Below are 20757 nucleotides of genomic sequence, written 5' to 3'. Positions count from 1 at the left end.
CTCAACAAGACCAGAACATCGGTCAATCTCTCGATGACCTTGATAGCTCCGCTATGGCATCATGCAGTGGTTCCCGGACCTTCTGCAGCTCCTCACGGAGATCCTGAGAGAGCTCCCTCCACGTCGCGAGCTACTCAAACAACCACACTCCAACATTTACCACAAAGCCGTAGCTTCGCTTCGACTTCACGCCTGGAGACTATCCAGCATCTCCTCACAGAGAGAGGATTTTCGCAGCAAGTTGCGAACAGGATGTCTGGCCACCTGCGCAGGTCATCCGCAGGAGTGTACCAGGCGAAGTGGCGAGTTTTCTCTGGTTGGTGCCGTGGAAGGGGTATCTCTCCCCTCGATGCCACTTTACCAGCAATAGCGGAGTTCCTCGTTTATCTGCGGGAAGAAATGCGCCTTTCAGTCTCGGCAGTGAAAGGCTATCGCTCAGCCTCAAGTCTTGCCTTCAGGCTTAAAGGAATGGACATTTCCTCCTCGCTGGAACTGTCTCTTCTCATACGGAGTTACAAACTTACCTGCCCTCAGTCGGAAGTGAGACCTCCTCCTTGGAACGTGGTTCGAGTTCTCAGGTCTCTTAAGAGACCTCCCTACGAACCATTACGCCAGGCTTCTGATCGCCACCTTACCTGGAAGACGGTGTTTCTGTTAGCTTTGGCCTCAGCCAAGCGAGTCAGCGAACTTCATGGTCTCTCCTACGACGTTGCCCATTCAAGGGGATGGGGGGAGGTAACGTTCAGCTTCGTCCCTGAGTTTGTTGCCAAGACTCAGAACCCGGGAGAGCCGGACCCAAGGTTCGACTCCTTCTAGGTTTCGAGTCTCCGTTCTGTAACAGATGACCCAGACCATCTCCTACTGTGCCCAGTCAGGAGTTTGAGGTTGTATCTTAAAAGAACAGCTGCTGTCCGCCCCCAGGTGCGAGCCTTGTTCGTGAGCACCGGGGAGACGAAGAGGAGGGTCACCAGGAATACCATCTCGGCCTGGATTCGCAAGGTAATTCATCTGGCCTTGAATCCTGACCCTCCTCCGTCACGTCGCCCTAGGGCACATGACGTCGGGCGTGGTTACGTCCCTGGCCTTCAAGAAGAACTTTTCGTTGACGCAGGTCCTGCAAGCTGGGGTGTGGAAGCGTCAGACCACCTTCACGGCCCACTACCTGCAAGACGTGACACACAGGAGGCTCGATACGTTCTCTATTGGCCCTGTGGTGGCTGCACAATAGCTGGTCTAACCTCAGGCTCCTTATTGGATAAGTAGCAGAAGGTTGAGGGTATTGTTACCCGGTTTTAGTCTGTGTGAATGAAAAGATCTGTCTGGCCCTTTTCTTTTCTTCATCCTCTCCTCCCTTGGAGAAAAACAGCATCCTGGGTCCTTTGCATAGCTGACCTCGAACCTCTGCAGGTAAACCATGCTCCCTTGTGTTCCTAGTATTAAGTTGTAATACTGTCATGTCCCCATACCCTGACGAGGTGGTATTGGGAGAGTCCTAGCCTAGATTTCCATCTGAAGAACTCCAGGTCAACTTCCTAGGACGAGTCACTGCTCACCTTCACACACAGCTTACGTAGGCCGCAGCAGTCTCACAACTGCCTGCGAGGAGCAAGGGCCCCCTCAACCCATGAGTTCGTTCAAACTCGGGTTCGGGGTCCCCGGGTAAGCCAAAGCCAGTATGGCAGGGGACTTACCACCCTTCCTAAGGGTTAAGTCACTCCATGTAAATAGCGTGGTTTGTATTTCAGTTACGGAACAAATGACAAATTCGTAGATAATTTGTATTTTTCCTAACTATACAAAGCTTAGCTATTTACAGAAATGTGCTCGCCAGCCCTGTCCCCCAAGATAAGTCCTACCTCTAAGTAAAGTGAGCTTTTCACCGGTGTGTGTGAGTGGGGGGGGGGGGTAGCTAGCTACCCCTCCCTACCCCCCGCTAACTAGCGGTGGGGTAGGAAACCCTCGTTAAAACTTTTATGGCTCGTCGTTCAGCTACGCCGAAGTAATTACCCCATGTAAATAGCTAAGGTTTGTATAGTTAGGAAAAATACAAATTATCTACGAATTTGTCATATCAAGAAAGAATCTATTTTAATTGGTCATGTTCCAGGCAAATTAGACAAGTCTCAACTCTGTCCTAGTTTGTGACTTCAATTCTGTCCTAGTTTGTGACTATTTTCAGTGGTTTTTGTATGCCTCCCGTCTTTTCATGGTTGGTTTTTATATTATTTTACCATTCTACGTTTTAAAGGTATGCATCAAGGTATTGTCTTAAAGGTAAGACAAACAAGTTATCTATGAACATGTTAAGCCTTGCTTACTGCGTGAAACTGACATAGTTCTGATTGTTTTTTATCCTTCATTTTATGTGAACCTTGATTGATATAAATGATTACATATCTCAAATTAGCTAACGTATGAGTACAAGGTAGAGATATAAAGGGAGTTGGGGTACAAGTCAGAGATGAACAGAAATACAGTGAAGTGGTTTCGTAAGTCTGATGAATACGATCACTGTTTGTGCCTTCTACCATGGTTTTTGTGAAATCAGTCTTGGAGATGCTGGTGACATATTGCATCATGACATCAATTCAGATCTTTTTAATAAAGTAGGCCATCATTCTTATTCTAAGGTCATTTTAGATTAGATTAATATTTCTCAAAGTTTGTTGAAGGAGAGTTTGTCTTGTCCAAATCAAGCAAGATATAAATTTTATGGTGACCTTGACCATACATTTATGTGGCCCAAATCCCATATATCCATTCATACAGTGAAAGGCAATAAACTACATTTGTCACTGGGTATGTATCTGGGTCACTGTGGCCCATGACAATATGCTGGGGAGAGAATCACTCTAGGATTATAATACTGTATAAATGCCTCCCAAATGATATGCATGCTGGGGCATATAACAAAATTCTAGTTCATTATGTGGTTTAGCCTTTAGAAATATATTATTGTTTGTATTTTGTTATGAAGAGATGTGAAATTTAAATAAATTTCAAATTATGCCAAGCCACCCTATGGAACTTACAGTTGTTTTATCACATATAAAAGGTTATATAGTATTCTTTTAGATAGTACCTAATCCACTAACCTTTGCTTGTAACTTAGTTTGTTCCAACACGAAGTACTTACCTCGAACTACTTTCTTAGGAGGATCTGGGATCTCCTTAATCACCAACCAAGAATTTTGTTTAGTTCCCCCTCTCTGCTCTACCTTGTAGGGGCGCTCCGGGGTGGAAGGATACTCGCCCTGGGGCGACCCCGGGTCAGCGCGTGGGTTGCGCTTGATAACTCGTCAGTAAACGTCTGATCGTGGCGTAGATTACATCTCGCCGCTCTCTTTCACTTATCCCGTCCGATCACCATGGGTCCCACGTGTTCCTTGTGTTCTCCTTACCTTGTCCCACGTGTTTCCGTTGTGTTTCTCACCTTCCCCTTGTGTTCTTGTGTCGTTTGCGTGTTCGCTTTTACCATGGAATCTCAGCGTCGCTGTCCCGGGCCCCAAGCTGCTAAGTCTTGCGGAGCATGGCTCTCGAGGCCCGAGGTCGATCCGCACACCTTGTGCTCCTCGTGTCGGGGGAATAAGTGTTCCTCGACCTCCACGTGTCCTGAATGCGAGTCTTGGCCGGAGCTTAAATGGACTCTGTTCGGGAGGAAGAAAAAGAAGGCTTCCAAGAGGTCCCCGAAGAAGTCGGGCCTTTCTTCACCGCTAACGTTGCCCTCGGCCCAGTCAGAGAGGGGTTCTCCTTCACCTTCCCCTACCCAGAGTAGGGGACGAGGTAAGTCCGTTTTGGGGAAACGGCCCATTGCCGTTCTCCATGAGTCTGATGTCGGGGATTCCGTGGAGAAAGGGCCTGCGCAGACAAGTGGGGGTCTGCTAGTGTGGCGGGATTGTGTGTGATAGGCGAAGGCCTGGTGCCCGCAGGACCCGTCTTAAGTGAAGACCCGGTGGGGGGGGGGTGAATCAGTGCCCACTCCCACGCCCCAGCAGTGTTTTTCAGGTTCAGCGGGTTCCGGGGGGTGGTCAAAACAAAGAAAGGGGGCCCACGTGCTCTTCGGACCCCGACTCCATCGTATGGACGGCTCCTAGGACAATCTTCAGGTCCCCCATGAGGCAGGAGGAGGAAATCGAAGGGTGATTCGCCGCTTGACCCAGCATCCGCTCACCCCCGGTGCCATCAGCCACGCTTCCGCCGGACTTCATGGAGCCCGCGACCCTGAGTTCCAGACCAAGAACCCCCAGGAGGCTTTTAATAGAAACGGACAAATCAGCCTCCTCGTATTCTTCGGACGAGTACTCCTACGATTCCTATTCCTCGGACAGTCCCGGTGCTCGGGATTCCAGGAGGAGAAGATCGAGCCCACACTCCAGCCCGTCCAAGAAGAGGACGAGGTCCTCGAGGAGGAAGTACAGAAGGAAGTCGTCATCGAGGAAGCGGTATATTACCGTCGTCCGACACCGTCAGGAATCCAGCACGTCGGTTGCCGCTCCAGTGCCTGCCTCGGTGGCTGCTGGATCCGCTCCCGTTTCTCTGCACAGTGTATCTTCGGCTCCGCCTCCTCGTCGGGTGCAGCCGTTGGCACACTCTCTGTTATCCCGGCCTAGTAAGTCGGCAGCTCCGCCCGTGTGTAGGGAACTCCCGCTGGTTAGACCCAGCGGCTCAGCCCTAGGATCTTTCGTGGCAGCGGCCCCAGCCAAGTTTCGGGATACGCCGCTGCCGCGACCATCGACTAACGTCATCCGGGGGGCCCCGGGAGGGGGTAGACCCATGACGGCTACTTCCGCTCTGGTGGCTCTACCCATGACAGATACAGCCGCTTCATCACCCAACCAGGAGGGGAGGGAGGCCTCCGTGCCCACGGATCCCTCCGCGTTCGAGGAAGCTTCCGACGCGGAGGTACAAATAGTGGACGAGCTGTTTGACTCAGGTGAGTGCTCTGCGGACGAGGTCTCGTCCTATCGGAAGGTGCTTGGGCTCATCTAACGTCACCATAGGTTGGACGAGCCTCAACCAGCAGCTGAATGAGCTTAGCTCTCCGGTCTGGGCAGGATGGTTGACAATCCTGTCCAGCAGAAACCATCTCTAACCCTGCCGTTAGCACCCGATGTTGCCCTGGGAATGGAACGTGTGGACCGTTATGTGTCAGGCCCGAAGAATTCGCTGAGGGCACAGGGTTCCTTCAAACTCCTACCGGTTCTCAAGACCCAGAAGAAATTCTATGCGCCTGACGGTCGTCATTCAGGGCCCCGCACGTTGGAGGAAGCGGTCGCTACCCTGAACCAGGGCAACACGGACGAGCGTAGCCTGAACACTCCGGTGGTCTGACAAGTGGAGACCGCCATGATGGAGGACATCGTCAACGTCACCTCTTGGCTGGACTGGTGGGCCTGTACGTTGGCAGGTTTCCAACTCTCGCATGACCTGTTGGTTCCGGACAACCAGGCTCTTCTACAGGAATTGATCCGCTCGGGGGGGTAAAGCGATGAAATTCCTTACTTTCCAGTCCCTGACCTAAACGGCCAACTGGGTCCTGAGGAGAAGGGACACTATTCTGAATAGATTACCCCGTAGACTCCCCGAGCGAGAAGCGAAGTTTCTGAGGAACTCTCCCGTCTGGGGTGAAACGATGTTCCCCCTTCAAACGGTGGCAGAGACGGTGGAAAGAGTCGGCAAAATGAAGGTTTCGTCCGAGCCCAGGTAGCAGTTACCAAGGCGACCCCCTGTGAGGAGACCTGCTACAGACGGGGCCTACCCGCCTACGCCTCCGGCTAGGCAGGAGGCTTCCGCCTCCTCATGGCACCAATTTCCTCAGCCCTCCAGGAGGAGTGGTGCTCAACCTCAAGCCTCCTTTAGACCCAAATACGCAGGGTCAAGGAGGGGCCGGTCCAACCGCCTCCCCAGAAGGAGATAGGGAGAGAGGTCCCTACACCTTCCCACGCCCCAGGTGGGGGGATGCCTCAAACATTATTGTCAAGCATGGTGGGACAATAGGGCAGACCGATGGACGGTGACCGTTCTCAGGGAGGGGCACAGGATCCCCTTCCTGTCAGAGCCGCCTCCGTTGATCCCCGAACATCGAGCGGAGTAGTTGGCTCCCAAGGACTCAGAGAGGAAGACAGCCCTGCAAGCAGAAGTGGAGGCTATGCTGAGCAAAGGAGCCCTGCAGCCCGTTCACGAGCCGTCACCAGGCTTCTACAGTAGGCTCTTCCTGGTGGAGAAGGCAACTGGAAGTTGGAGACCAGTAATCGACCTTTCGGCGTTGAAGAAGTTCATCAGAAAGACCTCCTTCAAGATGGACACTCCAAAGTCAGTGATGGCAGCCTTGAGAAAAGGGGATTTCATGATGTCCCTGGATCTCAAGGATGCCTACTTTCAGATTCCCGTTCACCCCTCCAGCAGGAAGTTCCTCAGAGTAAGGTGGGGCTCCTAGACCCTTCAGTTCAGGACCTTCTGCTTCAGTCTGTCAAAGCCCCTCAAGTTTTCACGAGAGTCTTCGCCCTGGTCTCAGTCTGAGCACACAAGCAGGGCATCAGGCTGATCAGATACCTCGACGATTGGTTGCTGCTTTCAGCCTCAGAGGCAGAGGCAGACTTAAAGGATCAAGGAGCTTGTCTAGTGAATTTCTGCAGAGTTCGGGATCACAATCAATCTCGAGAAATCGCAGCTAGTCCCCACCACCAGGATGACGTATCTGGGGATGGTGTTAGATTCCCAGCTGACGAGAGCCTTCCCCTCCTAGGAGAGGCTAGACAACCTGGACCAGGTGATTCAACCGTTCCTAGTGAGCACTCCGAGGAAGGCCAAGGATTGGCAGAAGTTGGTGGGTCACCTGGTCTCGTTGGAGAAGTTGGTTCCAGAGGGCAGGCTCAAACTCAGACCGTTCCAATGGAACCTGAAAGGTAGTTCCGATGTCCCCTTCCTCCAAGGGTGCTCTCCTCTGGTGGTCCGACAGGAGACATATGTCGAAGGGAATTCCGTTCGGCTCCCCTCCTCCGGAGATGCTGCTCTTCACGGATGCATCGAAGGAGGGGTGGGGAGCTCATCTCCTCGAGGAAACAGCGGAGGGGAAATGGTCAGTGGAGGAAAAGGCCCGGCACATCAATCTTCTGGAGCTCATGGCCGTACAGAGAGCGCTGGTAAGTTTCGCTTGCCTCCTCCGGGGGAACTCGGTAGCTCTCATGTGCGACAACGCCACGGTAGTAGTGTACATTAAGAAGCAGGGAGGATTAAGGTCAAGGGTGTTGTGCGACCTCACGGCTCAGGTTTTAGAATGGGCCGAAATGAACAACATTCCACTCACGGCCAGATTCATTCCCGGAAAAAGGAACGTCCTGGCGGACGGACTAAGCAGGACAGGCCAAGTAGTGGGTTCGGAATGGTCCCTTCACTCCTAAGTGGCACAGGAAATCCTCCGTCGTTGGGGCTCCCCAGTGATGGACATGTTCGCCACAAGGCTCAACGCAAAGCTCCCCGGTACCAGATCCGACAGCAGCCTTCGAGGACGCCTTCCAACACTCATGGGACAACCTCGATGTCTACGCCTTTCCCCCCTTCGGGATCATCAGACAGGTTTTCAACAGGTTAAGACAGTCAAAGTCCACAGAGATGACTTTGGTGGCGCCCTGGTGGCCGGAGAGGGAGTGGTTCGCGGATCTTCAGGACCTAGCCACCCTTCCTCCGTGGCCCTTACCGGCAAGAGAAGACCTGCAAAGTCAACCTCACTTCCGAAGGGTGCACGAAAACCCTCAGGGGCTGAGGCTACATGCGTGGAGGTTATCAAGCGCCTCTTAAGGAAGGAAGACTTCTCGGACAAAACTGCGGATAGGATGTCGGGGTATCTGCGGAAATCCTCATGCGTTGTGTACCAGGCAAAATGGGCAACCTTTGTCAAGTGGTGTGCCTCGCAGAATCTGCGGCCCTTAGACGCTTCGGTCCACAATATCGCAGACTTCCTAGTTCACTTGAGGGATGACCTAGGAGTCTCCATTCCAGCCATCAAGGGAGTTCGAGCAGCACTGGGACAGGTGTTCCAACTCGGGGCATCAACATGGGAACCTCGCACCACATCTCCATGCTCATCAGGAGCTTTGAGCAGACTTGTGACCCCCGCACCTGGAGAGTCCCCCAGTGGGATGTAGATAAGGTCCTCAAGGCCCTGTCACGGCCTCTGTTCGAGCCACTCAAAGATATTCTGGACAAGGACCTCACCCTCAAAGTCGTCTTCTTGCTAGCCCTGGCCTCGGCGAAACGTGTGAGTGAGCTCCACGGTCTGTCCTACGAAGTATCCCACTCAAAAGGGTGGAAGGACATGACATTCAAGATCTTGCCGGAGTTCGTAGTAAAGACTCAGAACCCTGCAATTGCGGATCCCAGGTTTGAGGGATTCTCCATTCCGGCTATTCCGTGTTCGGACAACCCGGAAGACCTGCTCTTGTGCCCCGTAAGGACTATCAGGAAGTACCCTAGTAGGACGGCCAAACTCAGACCGGCCGTGAAGAGCTTGTTTGTTTCCACAGGCACGGTCAAGAAGGCAGTTTCGAAGAACACCATATCCTTCTGGCTGCGACAGGTGATAAAGAAGTCGTATGAGATTGAGGGCTCCACGGTGCCTGGGACCCCGAGACCCCATGATATTAGGGGCCTTATCACGTCCTTGGCTTTCGACACCAACATGGCAGTAGGCCAGATCTTACGGGCAGGTACTTGGGCTAGGCAGTCCACCTTTACAGCCCATTACCTCAAGGACTGTACGAGAAAGTCCCTGGATGCCTTCTCCATCGGACCAGTCATTTCGGCTATGCAACAGATTTAGTAGGTTGGGCCCCGGGGTAGCCCGTGGGAAGTAATTGTAAGCGACACAGGTTCCTCCTTACTATCCCCCTTCCTTGCTACCCTCTATTCCTTTCCCGATACCCCATCCTTGTTCCCCCGTCCTTCCATGTGAGAGTGGGACGTTGAGGCACATCATGTCTAGATCATAAATTAAAGGTGCGTTGTACATAAGGTAGACTTCTGCGTGCTTTCCCTATCTCTCCTACCTTTCCCTGGGAGTTCCAGACCTAGCCTCCTATCTAGGTCGTGTACCCCAGCAAGTCTCGTATACACCGAACTGTAAGCCACTCTCTCCTCCTAAAGTATAAGTCTCCTAAGAAAGTAGTTCGAGGTAAGTACTCCGTGTTGGAACAAATCACAAATTTTAAGTAATTTGTATTTTTCCTAACAGTACTTACCTCGAACTACTTTCGGGTTATGGCCCTCCCATCCTGCCCCGAGTATCTTACAGGAGTTCGAGGAGGACTTAAACATACGCTTACTGACGAATTATCAAGCGTGACCCATGCGCTGACCCGGGGTCGCCCCAGGGCGAGTATCCTTCCACCCTGGAGCGCCCCTACGAGGTAGCGGAGAGAGGGGGAACTACGCAAAATTCTTGGTCGGTGATCAAGGAGATCCCAGATCCTCCTAAGAAAATAGCTCGAGGTAAGTACTGTTAGGAAAAATACAAATTACTTAAAATTTTTTATATTTGTTCTTCAACTTGGAATTATTTAATTCTCTTCCTGTAGCAAAATTTCTTTGAAATTAGGTCTTTGTTCTTGTTTAGATAACAAACAATCGTTATTGAAATTTGAAATTTTTCTCTCCTAGGACAACCATTAGCAAAAGCTCCAACTCCATCCACTAGCTTGCCTACAATGTCATCAGGGGAAAGTTTGTTTAGTAATGTTACAGCTACTACTTCTTTGACTGCACCATCTCTAACTTCATCATCTACATCATTGCTGGGTATGTTTCTGCGGGGGATATTCAGGAAAAAAATTCAACTTTATTAAACAGTTTAAATAATTAGATTGTTACAGTAAATCATTAGCCTACAAAAAACACTGTGTTGTACTATAATATATATGTATTAATGTTATAGAAGAAAACAAGCTTAAGTTTTAAAATACACGTTTCAGTAGGATGTGATGCATTTTATTGCTGACTCTTGTACATGTGGGAAGCACAGTGCATACTGGTAATGTATCTACAGTACTTGCTTTATATCCTTCTATACTTTCGTTCCTGCTTCATGTGTTCCATTTTACTCTGTTCTCTTCACTTTTACTCCATAGGTAACTGCAGGATTTTCTCTGAGTTACACTTGGTCACAGAATGACCTCACAGGCCCCAGAACTGAGGTATATAACTCATATTTCATGAATCCATCCTTTCTTGTCTCATTTATCCTCTTTTTCAGGGTCAGCACTAGCAGCACCACCAGCACTAACACCAGTGTCAGTACCAGTTCCAGCTCAACCTACTGCTCCAGCTCCAACTCCAGCATCAGCAGCACCTGGACCAGCAACTTCAGCAGTACCTCTTGCCACCCTTACAACTGCGACTAGGTAATTCTGAACATTCACTTTCACTTCAATGTGGTAAAAACACTAATTTCATAATTTACTGGGAGGGTAATCTTATGCACTTCTTTGATTTTTTCTAATCAGAATTCCAACTTTTGTGTTATATATGGATATACAGTATCTTCAACACGTTAGTCTGCTTTTTAAAGCTTATTCCTTCAACTTTTGGTCATGCTTGGCTCTCCCTGTCCCTTTGGTTGGGTAGAGGGAGTACAGTAGGGTCCCGAATTATGCGAGAATTTGGTCGATGAAAGGCCTCGTGTAATTGGAAATTCGTATATTCCGAAACACATCATGGCAGCAAACAGCAACCTACCCGTCAATTTTTTTTTCACTCCATTTCTAGCTTTCTAGCTATATATATATATACTGTATATACACTGTGTGTGTGTATGTATGTGTGTATGTATGTATGTATATATTATATATATATATATAAAACATATATATATATATATATATATATATATATATATATATATATACTGTAGCTTTTATCTTAACAATACTGTAAGAAATCCTTCTTATAGATTTTTTTTTATAAAATACTGTACAAAATTTCTTTTATGGATAAATAAAACAATAAAAAGTTGTTAAAGTTTTGATAATTTTCTATGACTGTAGTATTTACTACTGTACTATGCATAGCTTACTGTTTTCAGTATTTTCCGAATGATGTAGAATTATTTCCTATAGATACAAAAAACAAAAAAGGGTTTTCAAGGTTTGATACAGTACGTATCTAGCAATAGTTAAAAATTACAGTATAGTACTGTATATCCATGATGACACTCCCACACGTAAACACGGCCACTAGGCGCAAGTGTGCACTAGGCTGCTGTACGATAATCACGCTTTTTTTGCCCTGAGCGGTCATTTCACTAATGATAATTTTTCAAAGTTAATATAATTTCTTTATGCTTATAATTCGTAATTATAGTTAAAAGTAGGGATATTAATTAAATGGTTGAGTAAAAAAAACAATTAATACTACTATTATTTAATTTCAAATGGCTACATAATACTGAATATTCTAATGGGTTCTTTTTATCTTCAATCGTAAATCTTACGCCTGGATAAGCAACAAAAGGAAAGGGATAGGTCTCTCCTCTCTCTCTCTCTCTCTCTCTCTCTCTCTCTCTCTCTCTCTCTCTCTCTCTCTCTCTCTCTTCATATCGTTTCCTGTAGTTTTCAAATATGTTCGTCATACATTTGTACATTATTTATCCACTTTATTCTCTCTCTCTCTCTCTCTCTCTCTCTCTCTCTCTCTCTCTCTCTCTCTCTCTCTCTCTCTCTCTCTCTCTCTCTCTCTCTCTCGGCGTTTCCTTTCCCTTTATAGTTTTGTGAAATTTCGTTGTCCAGTCATTCGGTAATGAGAAGTCATTTTCGCTTTCGGCATCGAAAGAAAACTTTGTTTCTTCAATATACTCATCACTGGAGGATTCAGAACTAGTGCTCTCATTATCAAACAGGTTATCATTATCAAATTCCACAACAAGAATATCATTTATTTCATCTAAAGAAATAACCTTCCTCTTTAGACCTTTCATTACAAAAGGAACAACAAATAACCACTTATGCATGAACGCCCGAGCGCACTGATAGGAAACCACAGTTTTGTAACATCAAGCTACCTTCAGAAAAATAGTTGCCAGACATCATATAAGTTTCTATTCACAGTCCCCATATGCTGAGAGTGTTGCCAAGTGGTGATCCTATACTTACTATACGAGTAAAGTAACATCACGAGACTGACGGCTTGTAAAAGGCAATTAAAGTCATGAACGGAATATACAGTTGAAGACGGTACCGAGTAGATCGGGGTGAACGGTTTATCACGTGGGTGACGCTTAACAGGTTAAAAAAACATTTTATATAGTTCGGTATTTTCTCTATCCATCCTCTCCCAGAAAACCTTCAAATGTGAATTATCGGAATGTGTGCAGATCCTGGCAGTGCGATAACTAGTTAGCGACTGAGAATAAAAAAAATAAAAAGCCCGATTGACGAATGACGATGCTGATGAAGAGGATATCGAATACCGATTTTTCCCAAATTGATTTTTTCTACGTTCTGTCTAATCCAATGTACAGTACATTCTTATGTAAAGGGCGAACCCCAACATTTCTTGATGCTGCTACACTTTGATTATAGATATTTTACCACCTATTTATAATCTTTATTTATAATAACATCTTTAGTAAAAGCTCTTCAATATCACTTTCAGGAGTAAATGCGTTTATGATCGACGATGAAACGTAAAAAAAAACGTTTTCCTTTTAAGAAGGCGTTTTTTTTAGGAAAAAAAAAACAACACGAAACAAAATTGCTCATATTTCATATATTTTGATTTTCTAAGGATAAATAAAACAACATTAATAATAACATTATTATTACATAGTACCTGGTAAGATATCTTTTGCCGCAAAAGTTAACCTATAGACAGATGTTAAAATTGGTTAGCGAGTTCGTTATGATCGGCGATGGAACGTACTAAACAAAGTAATGGGTTTGGTTGTGGTGACATGTTTGGCAGTAGCATGATATAAAATAGTCTTTATTTTGATGGTTTTTAATTTAAAGTTTAATGAATAAGGATTTTTCACCATAATCACAACGTAAGTATAAAAATTAATTAGTACAAATATGGAATATTATACATATAGGTGTTGGACAGTTAGTTAGGGTAGCCTATCGACAAGTTCACACAACAGATGGGCAAACCTTAACATTTTTCATCCAAAACTAGTCTTAAAATGTTTGAACAGAAATCTTTCTCTCACATTCTCCCCCCCCCCTTCTCAGACATCGGGGAACCATCAACCCCCCCCCCAATACAATTAAGAAAACAATAGATTTCCTACGCTTCGCGGTGCTTGACTCGCGGATTTAGAATGCTCCTCGCAGATACAGGATAATTAATTTTTAAAAACTATCGATCGCGTAATTGAGGAATCGCGTAATTAGAACACGTGTAATTCGGGACCCTACTGTAGTTGTACCCTGGGGAGAGGCGTGTGCTTGTGTTTGGATATCTATCTAAATATTTAGCCCTTATTTTTGACAGGTTACATACACCAGTTACTCATCAATATCATCTACTCCTATTGACGCAATGGGCTTCTGTTAGATTTCGTTAGTCGTCTGTATCTTGAGCTTTTAAATCATTACATCTCCACTCATCATCCACTTCACGCTTCATGGTCTTCAGCCATGTAGGCCTGGGTCTTCAAACTCTTCTAGTGCCATGTGGAGCCCAGTTGAAAGTTTGGTTAACCAGTCTCTATTGGGGAGTGTAAAAAGCATACCCATACCATTTCTATCTACCCCTCACCATGATCTCATCCACATATGGCACTCGAATAATCTCTTGTAGTTTCATATCTAATCCTGTCCTGCCTTTTAGGTAGTAGGTTGGCCAGGGCATCAGCCACCCATTGAAATACTACCACTAGAGATTTATAGGGTCCTTTGACTGGCCAGACAGTTCTACATTGGATCCTTCTCTCGAGTTACGGTTCACTTTCTCTTTGTCTACACATACACCGAATAGTCTGGCTTATTCTGTACATATTCTCGTCTTTCCTCATACACCTGACAACAATGAGATACTAAACACTTTTTCACCCAAGGGGTTAATTACTGTACTGCAATTTGTTCAGTGTACTTTCCTCTTGGTAAGGGTAGAAGAGACTCTTTAGTTATGGTAAGCAGCTCTTCAAGGAGGACACTCCAAAATTAAACCATTGTTCTCTAGTCTTGGGTAGTGCCATAGCTTCTGTACCATGGTCTACCACTGTCTTGGGTTAGAGTTCTCTTGCTTGAGGGTACACTCGGGCGCACACTTCTATCTTATTATTTTTTATTTCTTCCTCTTGTTTTTTTTAAATGGTGTTTGTTCCGTAACCGAAATACAAACCACGCTATTTACATTGGGTTTACCTTTTAGCGTAGCTGAAATGGCGAGCCATTAGAATTTAACGAGGGTGTATTACCCCCGCGCTAGTTAGCGGGGGGGGGGGGGGATGGTAGCTAGCTACCCCTCCCCCCCTCACACACCGGGGTGAAGCTCACTTTCACTTTTGGCTTGGACATGGACAGACGTCTCTGTCTTTGTCCTCGCTTGGCAGCCATTGTTTGTTTTGTCTTTACTTAATCATTTACTTTTCTTTTACTCAATATATATGTAAACATTTTTTCATGTTTGTATATATATTTGAGTATAGAAATCAGTAAGTTTCCTTTTCAGAGTTTGTGCTTGTGTGTGTAGTGTACGATATCTCCGTGGAGCCCTCGGCAGTTTAGGCCACCACGGTGTAATTTTATGGGTTGCGATCGAGTTTGACTTCGGTCTTTCTCTCTCTCTCTCTCTTGAGGTCGTTCACCCTTTTACTACGTTACTATGCCTTTTGTAGCTTCCTTCCCGTGTGGGGGGGTTGCAACGCCGTACGTTTTGTCTCAATTAGTTTATGAATCTAATTGTATTTGTTGATTTTTCAGCTTTGTAGAACGATTCCTTTCGGGGTTTTCGTTCTTTCTTTAGTGTTCATTTTTAAATTACATAATTACATAGTTACATAATTATAATTGTTATAATTCTGTTTTGGTTACAGCTCTCCTTCCGTGAGTGTAAGTGGTTGTGAGGGCACGTGCCTGTTATGTAATTCTTGTGTTCCTTTCCCTCGGGATTCCTCTTCGGAGCCTTCCCGGGGGAATGAATGTGTACTAATGATTTTTGTTTTATTTTTTTGCAGTTACCGATCTAGTTCGTTTCTGTAATATGGCAACGGTGTGAGCTGTCTTGTTGAGGCCTGGGGATTCGGCTGTTGCTGCCTCCCCTATGGATTTTCGTCAGGGGCGTGTCTCCTTCTACTGGAAGTACTCCCGTGATGACGGACAGCTCTCCAGTTCATTTTAGAACTCTCAGGAGGCTCGCCTCCTTGGGTGGGTAACTTTCCTTCCGAGGGAAGTTTTTCCTGTCCAGGCTTGAGATTTTCCCCTTTTGGGGGGTTCTTCTCTTGTCTTTTTTTTTTTTTTTTTTCGTGCGACTATGCTCTTGGTGCTGAGCGGTCGCACCTGCAGTTACGCTCAAGGGGCTGGGCAACTGCAGGAGCCCCTCTTCGGAGGATTGCTCCTTTTAGGTCACTGGCTGACCAGTCTCTTCTTCGAAGTGTTTCTCTTTCGTTCGCGAGAGAGTACACTCATAGAGACTCCTCTTCGGAGGATTCTTCTGCTGTTGTTGCTGTTGGCCTCCGTCGCCGTAAGGCCCACCGTCCACCTCGTCGTAAGGGCCTCCCATCTCCCTATAAGGGTGCTAAGAGGCGCCTTTTTGAATTTCCGTATGCAGCCTACAACTCCTTCTTCTTGATCTTCCGCCCCAGGTGCAGATGGACAGCAGTCTGACCTCGTCTTCCGACGGGCAACGGTCTTCCCGACGGACAACGGTCTTCCCGACGGACAACGGTCTTCCGACGGACATCAGTCTCCCGGCGGACAGACAACGGTCTTCCGACGGACATCAGTCTCCCGACGAACAACGATCCCTTCGGGGCAAAGGGTTGCCTCCCACGGGGGTTCTTCCCTTGCGTGTCAGGGTTCCCCTGCGCGCCCTTCTGCTGTGTTCTCTCCTGGTCAGTGTTAGCGCACAGGCGCTCTCCTGCTCCTGCTCAGTGTTAGCGCACAGGCGCTCTCCTGCTCATCAGCGCTTTCCTGATCGCTAGCGCTCTCCTGTTCGCCAGCGCTCTCCTGTTCGCCAGCGCTCTCCTGTTCGTCAGCGCTCTCATGATGATCATCTCTGCTGTTCCTGTTGGTTCCTGTTATGTGCCCTGTGCGCCCACGTTCGCCCTCGCGATCTAGAACTTCGGTTCAGGTCTTGGTCAAGGACTCTTCTTCTACGCACAGGCTTCCACGCGTTGCCTTCTGCTCGCCAGCGATCACCAGCTCACCAGCGATCTTAGACGCGCCAACGTTCACCTGCTCGTCAGCGATCTCCTACGCGTCAACGATCGCCATCGATCTGCCACGCGTGTCAGTTCCCCTGAACACCATCAGTAGCGATCAAGCGCTCGCCTGCTGTGGACCACGATCTCCGGTAGTTGAGTCTTGCCGTAGATCTTCCTCCTGCTCGCCAGCGCTCACCTTTACTTCTGTCCTTCTGTGCGCCAGCTTTCTTCAATCGCCAGCACACATCTGCGCGCCCTCTTTTTTTGCCACGCACCAATGGGCGCCAACGGTTTTCTGACCGTCTAGAATCGCCTGATTAACAGCTTGCTTCAGCGCTCACCTTCCTGATGCACCTGCGCGCCTTCTGTTAGCGCGATGCGCGCTAACCATCACTAGTCTCTCTCGCGTTGGCAATCGCCTACGCGCCCGCCCGATTCTTCACCTGCGCGCTAGCGTTATGTTAACGCGCCATCGCTTGCCAACGCGCCTTCACTCTCCTACGGGCTATCGCTCGCCAGAACGCGCCATCGCTCGTCAACGCGCCATCGCCCGCCTACGCGTCATCGGTCTCCCGACCGCCTGTGCTCACCCGCGCCCGCACGTGCCTGCGCGTCCACACGCCAACGTGCCCGCGCGACCGCACGCCTACGCTCAAGCGCGACCGCGCACATGCTCTCCAATGTTCGCCCGCGCGCGAACCAACGGTATTCCATTGCGCGGACGGACAGTGTTCCGTCGCGCGGACCGACGGTGTTCCGTCGCGCAAATCGACGGTGTTCCGTCGCGCAAATCGACGGTGTTCCGTCGCGCGGACCGACAGTGTTCCGTCGCGCAAATCGACGGTGTTCCGTCGCGCGGACCGACGGTGTTCCGTCGCGCGAACCTACGGTGTTCTGTCGCGCGAACCGACGGTGTTCCGTCGCGTGAACCGACGGTGTTCCATCACGCGAACCTACTGTGTTTCTTCGCGCGAACGTCGGCTTAATTCTTGCAGTATCCATTGCTCGCCTATGGGTTATCGCTCGCCGACCACCAGCTCTCGCCCTTCCAACCACGCTCGCCCTCCTTCTGTGCTCCTTCGCTCACCTTCGTATGCGTTCCTGCGTGCCCGCGCATGGGCGCTTCCACGTTCGCCCACGCGCAAACCATTGATTTACCATCGCGCGAGCGCCAGGGTGATTGCGACTGCGATTCCCGTTGGGGTTTCGCAGCATGGCCAGCCTGGCGAGTCTTCTGGAGCGTATTTCCAGAACACGGCCTCTCCCCGTAAACGCAGAGCATGGCACATGCAGAACAGGAATAATCTTCAGGGAGGTCTGAGCAACATTCTTCTTTCCAGAACCTGGGTTAGCCCTTCCCCGTCATTCCCTGGAAGGGTTTTTGCCGGGGGGCTTTCCGTTCGAGATTTCTCCATCGGCCAAGGGGTGACTGGTTTTCCCCTTCCTCTTCTTCATCTCGTGAAAGGGGCTTACCAGGTCCTTTCCCTCCTCGGTTGCGACCCGAGGTTTTGTTCAAGGAAGCTACAGGAAGGTCATGGGTACTTTCCTCCTCTCGGGGTCAAGCACCTTGGCGTTTCGTCGTCAAGTATCGAACTTGCGGGCAAGCTCGATGTTGGACCATCTGGACGCAATGACCGAGGGCTTCCTTTTGGGTGTCTCATCCGTGGATGTCGACAACCTCAGACACCCTTCCATCCTTGAGAAGAGTTTGTTTGTGCCCAAGGACGGAGACATAGACAGCGGTTGTGCGGAGGAAGTCGACTTCCATTTTCACTCCTCCAAGGCGCTTTCTTCCAGACCCTGCAGGGCTCCAGCGCCTCTTTCTTTCAGCCACGTCGGCCTGAGTTATCGGACTGACTACGACAACTGAGACAAGGTGTCCAATAGCAGTTCCCTCCTGTCAGGAACAGGTGGCACAGGAGGCTCTCCCGGGGGGGCATAGTCCTAGAGGGAGCGGCAGAGTTCACGAACTCTAGGATTGACCCCCCCCCCCTTGCAGGTTTCACGCTGGGAGGATGCCTAAGGTTACTCATCCGGATGACAGCTTCCCGATGCCCATTCCTGCACGATCTCTGTGATCAGCCAAGGATATCGCGCCTGCCGTCTCTGTCAGCGAATTCAGTGTCTCTGAACCTCTATGCCATAGGGTCGGCAAGAGTTTGCCCGTTTGGGCAGAATGATCCATGCCTTAGGAGAAGGTCCTCCATAGGATCGTCGACGGCTTCACCCCCGGCTTCTTCAGTCGTTCCTTTCTTGTAAGGAAGTATCTGAGACGGGAGTTCCGTAGTCGACCTCTCAGACCTGATCAAGTTTGTCAAACAAACTTCGTCCAGCGTGGAACAGCAGAATCGATCAGACTGGTAACGAGGCGACAGGACTCCTTAGGCCCTGGATCGGAAGACGGGTACTTAAAGTTTCCATTCCATCCATCTTCCAGGAAGCTCGTGGAATTCAGCCTAGACTACAGGTATTCCTGCTTAAGATGCAGTGTGGCGATCCCGCCGTGGCATCGCAGGTTTTTTTCCCCAGAGAACTCTCCCTGCTTTCCTCATGGCCGCTCAGGTGCAGGCTTCCGCCTCCTTCGCCTTTTGGAGGTCTGGTCAACTCCGGTAGGCTCGGGTTCGACCTTCTTCAGCAGCCGGGACAAGCTTCCGGATGCTTACCATGAGTGGGGGTTCATGGTATTTTGCTAGGAGCCTTCTCTTCTTCTGCCTCAACATCTGGAGTATCTAGCCATGATATTGAGTCAACGGCCTTACCACATTGGAAACCCCGCTTCTCGTCCGTCCAGCGAGGTTAAGCAACGTCGGGTCTGGTCGGTACTTGGATGGGTGACCGCCTGGGGACGCCAGATTCTGTTGCCGCCTCCTCCGAGCCTTCCCTTCAGTTGACTGTGGCAAGGCTGAGGAGAGTCGCAGTACCTGTTCTCAGTCAAGCAGAGCTTTCAGCCCTACCTTGGAACGTTTCCTAGTTCTCTTTTCCTCATTGACCCGTCTAAAGTTCCGAACGGTCGCCTCAGGATAAGTTCCCTGTGGGGCGGCCCAAGTTCCGGTGGTTTCGAAGCAACGATTAACCGGACTTTCTGGCCCCTATGGGACCAGCGGAACGATTAGACCTGCAATGGGTGTTGACCTATGGAACCTCTCGATGGGAGTGGATATTCTCGTCCTTTCCCCACATTTTTTATGCTGTTCTCGGACTCGTCAAAGAAAAGGGGGGGGGGGCATGTTCCGGTCCAGGCCTATGGTCAGGACCTGAAGGATACCTCTCCATCATTCAGGCAGGCTTAGGGGCCGTAGTCTGGCCCCTCTACAGATCCTACAGCTTCTGCCGAGTCGCTCCGTGCGCGTCGACTTCATGGTACTGGCGTGTTCTACCCAGCAGGGGACGCATTTTCACACCTTCGCATCTTGCAGTAGAGATACTGAGATGATTTGAGATCCTCTCAATACCACCATCGGCTCTCTCATTCCGGGCAGAGGAATGTTCTCTCCGACTATCCGAGCAGAGCCTCGCAGAGAGAGTGTACCTGGGGGTCTTTGGCCTTGAGTAACCAGCAAATCCTGGTCTGGGGGACCTGATCGCGACAGCTTGGAACCTCAAGCTTCCGCTGTTCTTCCCCCCCAGTCTCAGACCCTGAGACTCTGGCAAGATGCATTCCGGTGATGGTGGGACAACTTTGACGCCTGCGTCTTCCCTCCTTTGTTGTTTGTTGAGAATGGGTCTCAACAAGGCCAGGTTGTCTGTCAACCTTTCAATGGCCCTGAGAGCTCCACTGGGACTATGCGCAGAATGGTTTCCGGACCCTCTGCTTCCCCTGACGGATCTCCCGGGAGAGCTTCTCCCACGGCACAGACTACTCGAACAACCACACTGCAACATCTTTCACGAGCCGGGGCGTCGCTTCGGCTTCATGCCTGGAGACACTACGCCTCCTCCTCAAGAAGAGACAACCCGCTACAGTTGTGGGACGGAGGTCGCGTCATCTGCGATAGTCATCCGCAGGGGTCTTCCAGGCGAAGTGGAGAGTCTTCGGTGGTTGATGTCGTGGGAGATATACCTCTTCCCTTGAGGCCTCTTCTCCAGCAATAATGAACTTATTGCCTTTCGGCGGGAGGAAACTCCTTTCCGCTCTCGGCAATGAAGCCTGTCGCTCAGCCTTTCCGTGACCTTCAGGCTTAAAGGAATAACTTTTTCCTCCCCGCTGGACCTTTCCTCGCTCATGCGAAGTTGCGAACGTCCCTGCCCTAGTCGGAGTGAGACCTCCAACTTGGAGCATGGCTCGAACTTTTTAGTCCCTTAAGAGATCTTCTCAAGACTCTTTACGTCAGGCCTCTGATCGTATTCCGTCTTGGGGCTCCTGCTCACTCTGGCCGCGGCCAGTGTGTAAGCAATCTTCT

The 20757-nt window shown here is 49.3% G+C and overlaps 1 protein-coding gene and 1 pseudogene across 2 annotated transcripts in view; both read left to right on the top strand.

Annotated features, from left to right (window-relative positions):
* The window catches only part of Nup62 (Nucleoporin 62kD), a 159509-nt gene that overhangs the window by 98078 nt on the left and 40674 nt on the right, over nucleotides 1-20757 (top strand). Inside the window, exons 5-6 of one of the 2 annotated variants that reach the window (XM_068358478.1) lie at nucleotides 9655-9792; nucleotides 10247-10394. In XM_068358478.1, coding sequence (XP_068214579.1) covers nucleotides 9655-9792; nucleotides 10247-10394 — 286 coding nt within the window. The remainder of the gene's footprint in view (nucleotides 1-9654; nucleotides 9793-10246; nucleotides 10395-20757) is intronic. The other variant, XM_068358479.1, reaches the window with a different exon arrangement.
* Nucleotides 19103-19221, top strand: LOC137628025 (5S ribosomal RNA; annotated as a pseudogene).

The sequence above is a fragment of the Palaemon carinicauda genome, chromosome 35 (genome assembly GCF_036898095.1).
Source record: "Palaemon carinicauda isolate YSFRI2023 chromosome 35, ASM3689809v2, whole genome shotgun sequence".
In the NCBI taxonomy this organism is placed as follows: domain Eukaryota; kingdom Metazoa; phylum Arthropoda; class Malacostraca; order Decapoda; family Palaemonidae; genus Palaemon; species Palaemon carinicauda.
This window is presented reverse-complemented; position numbering and strand designations above follow the sequence as displayed.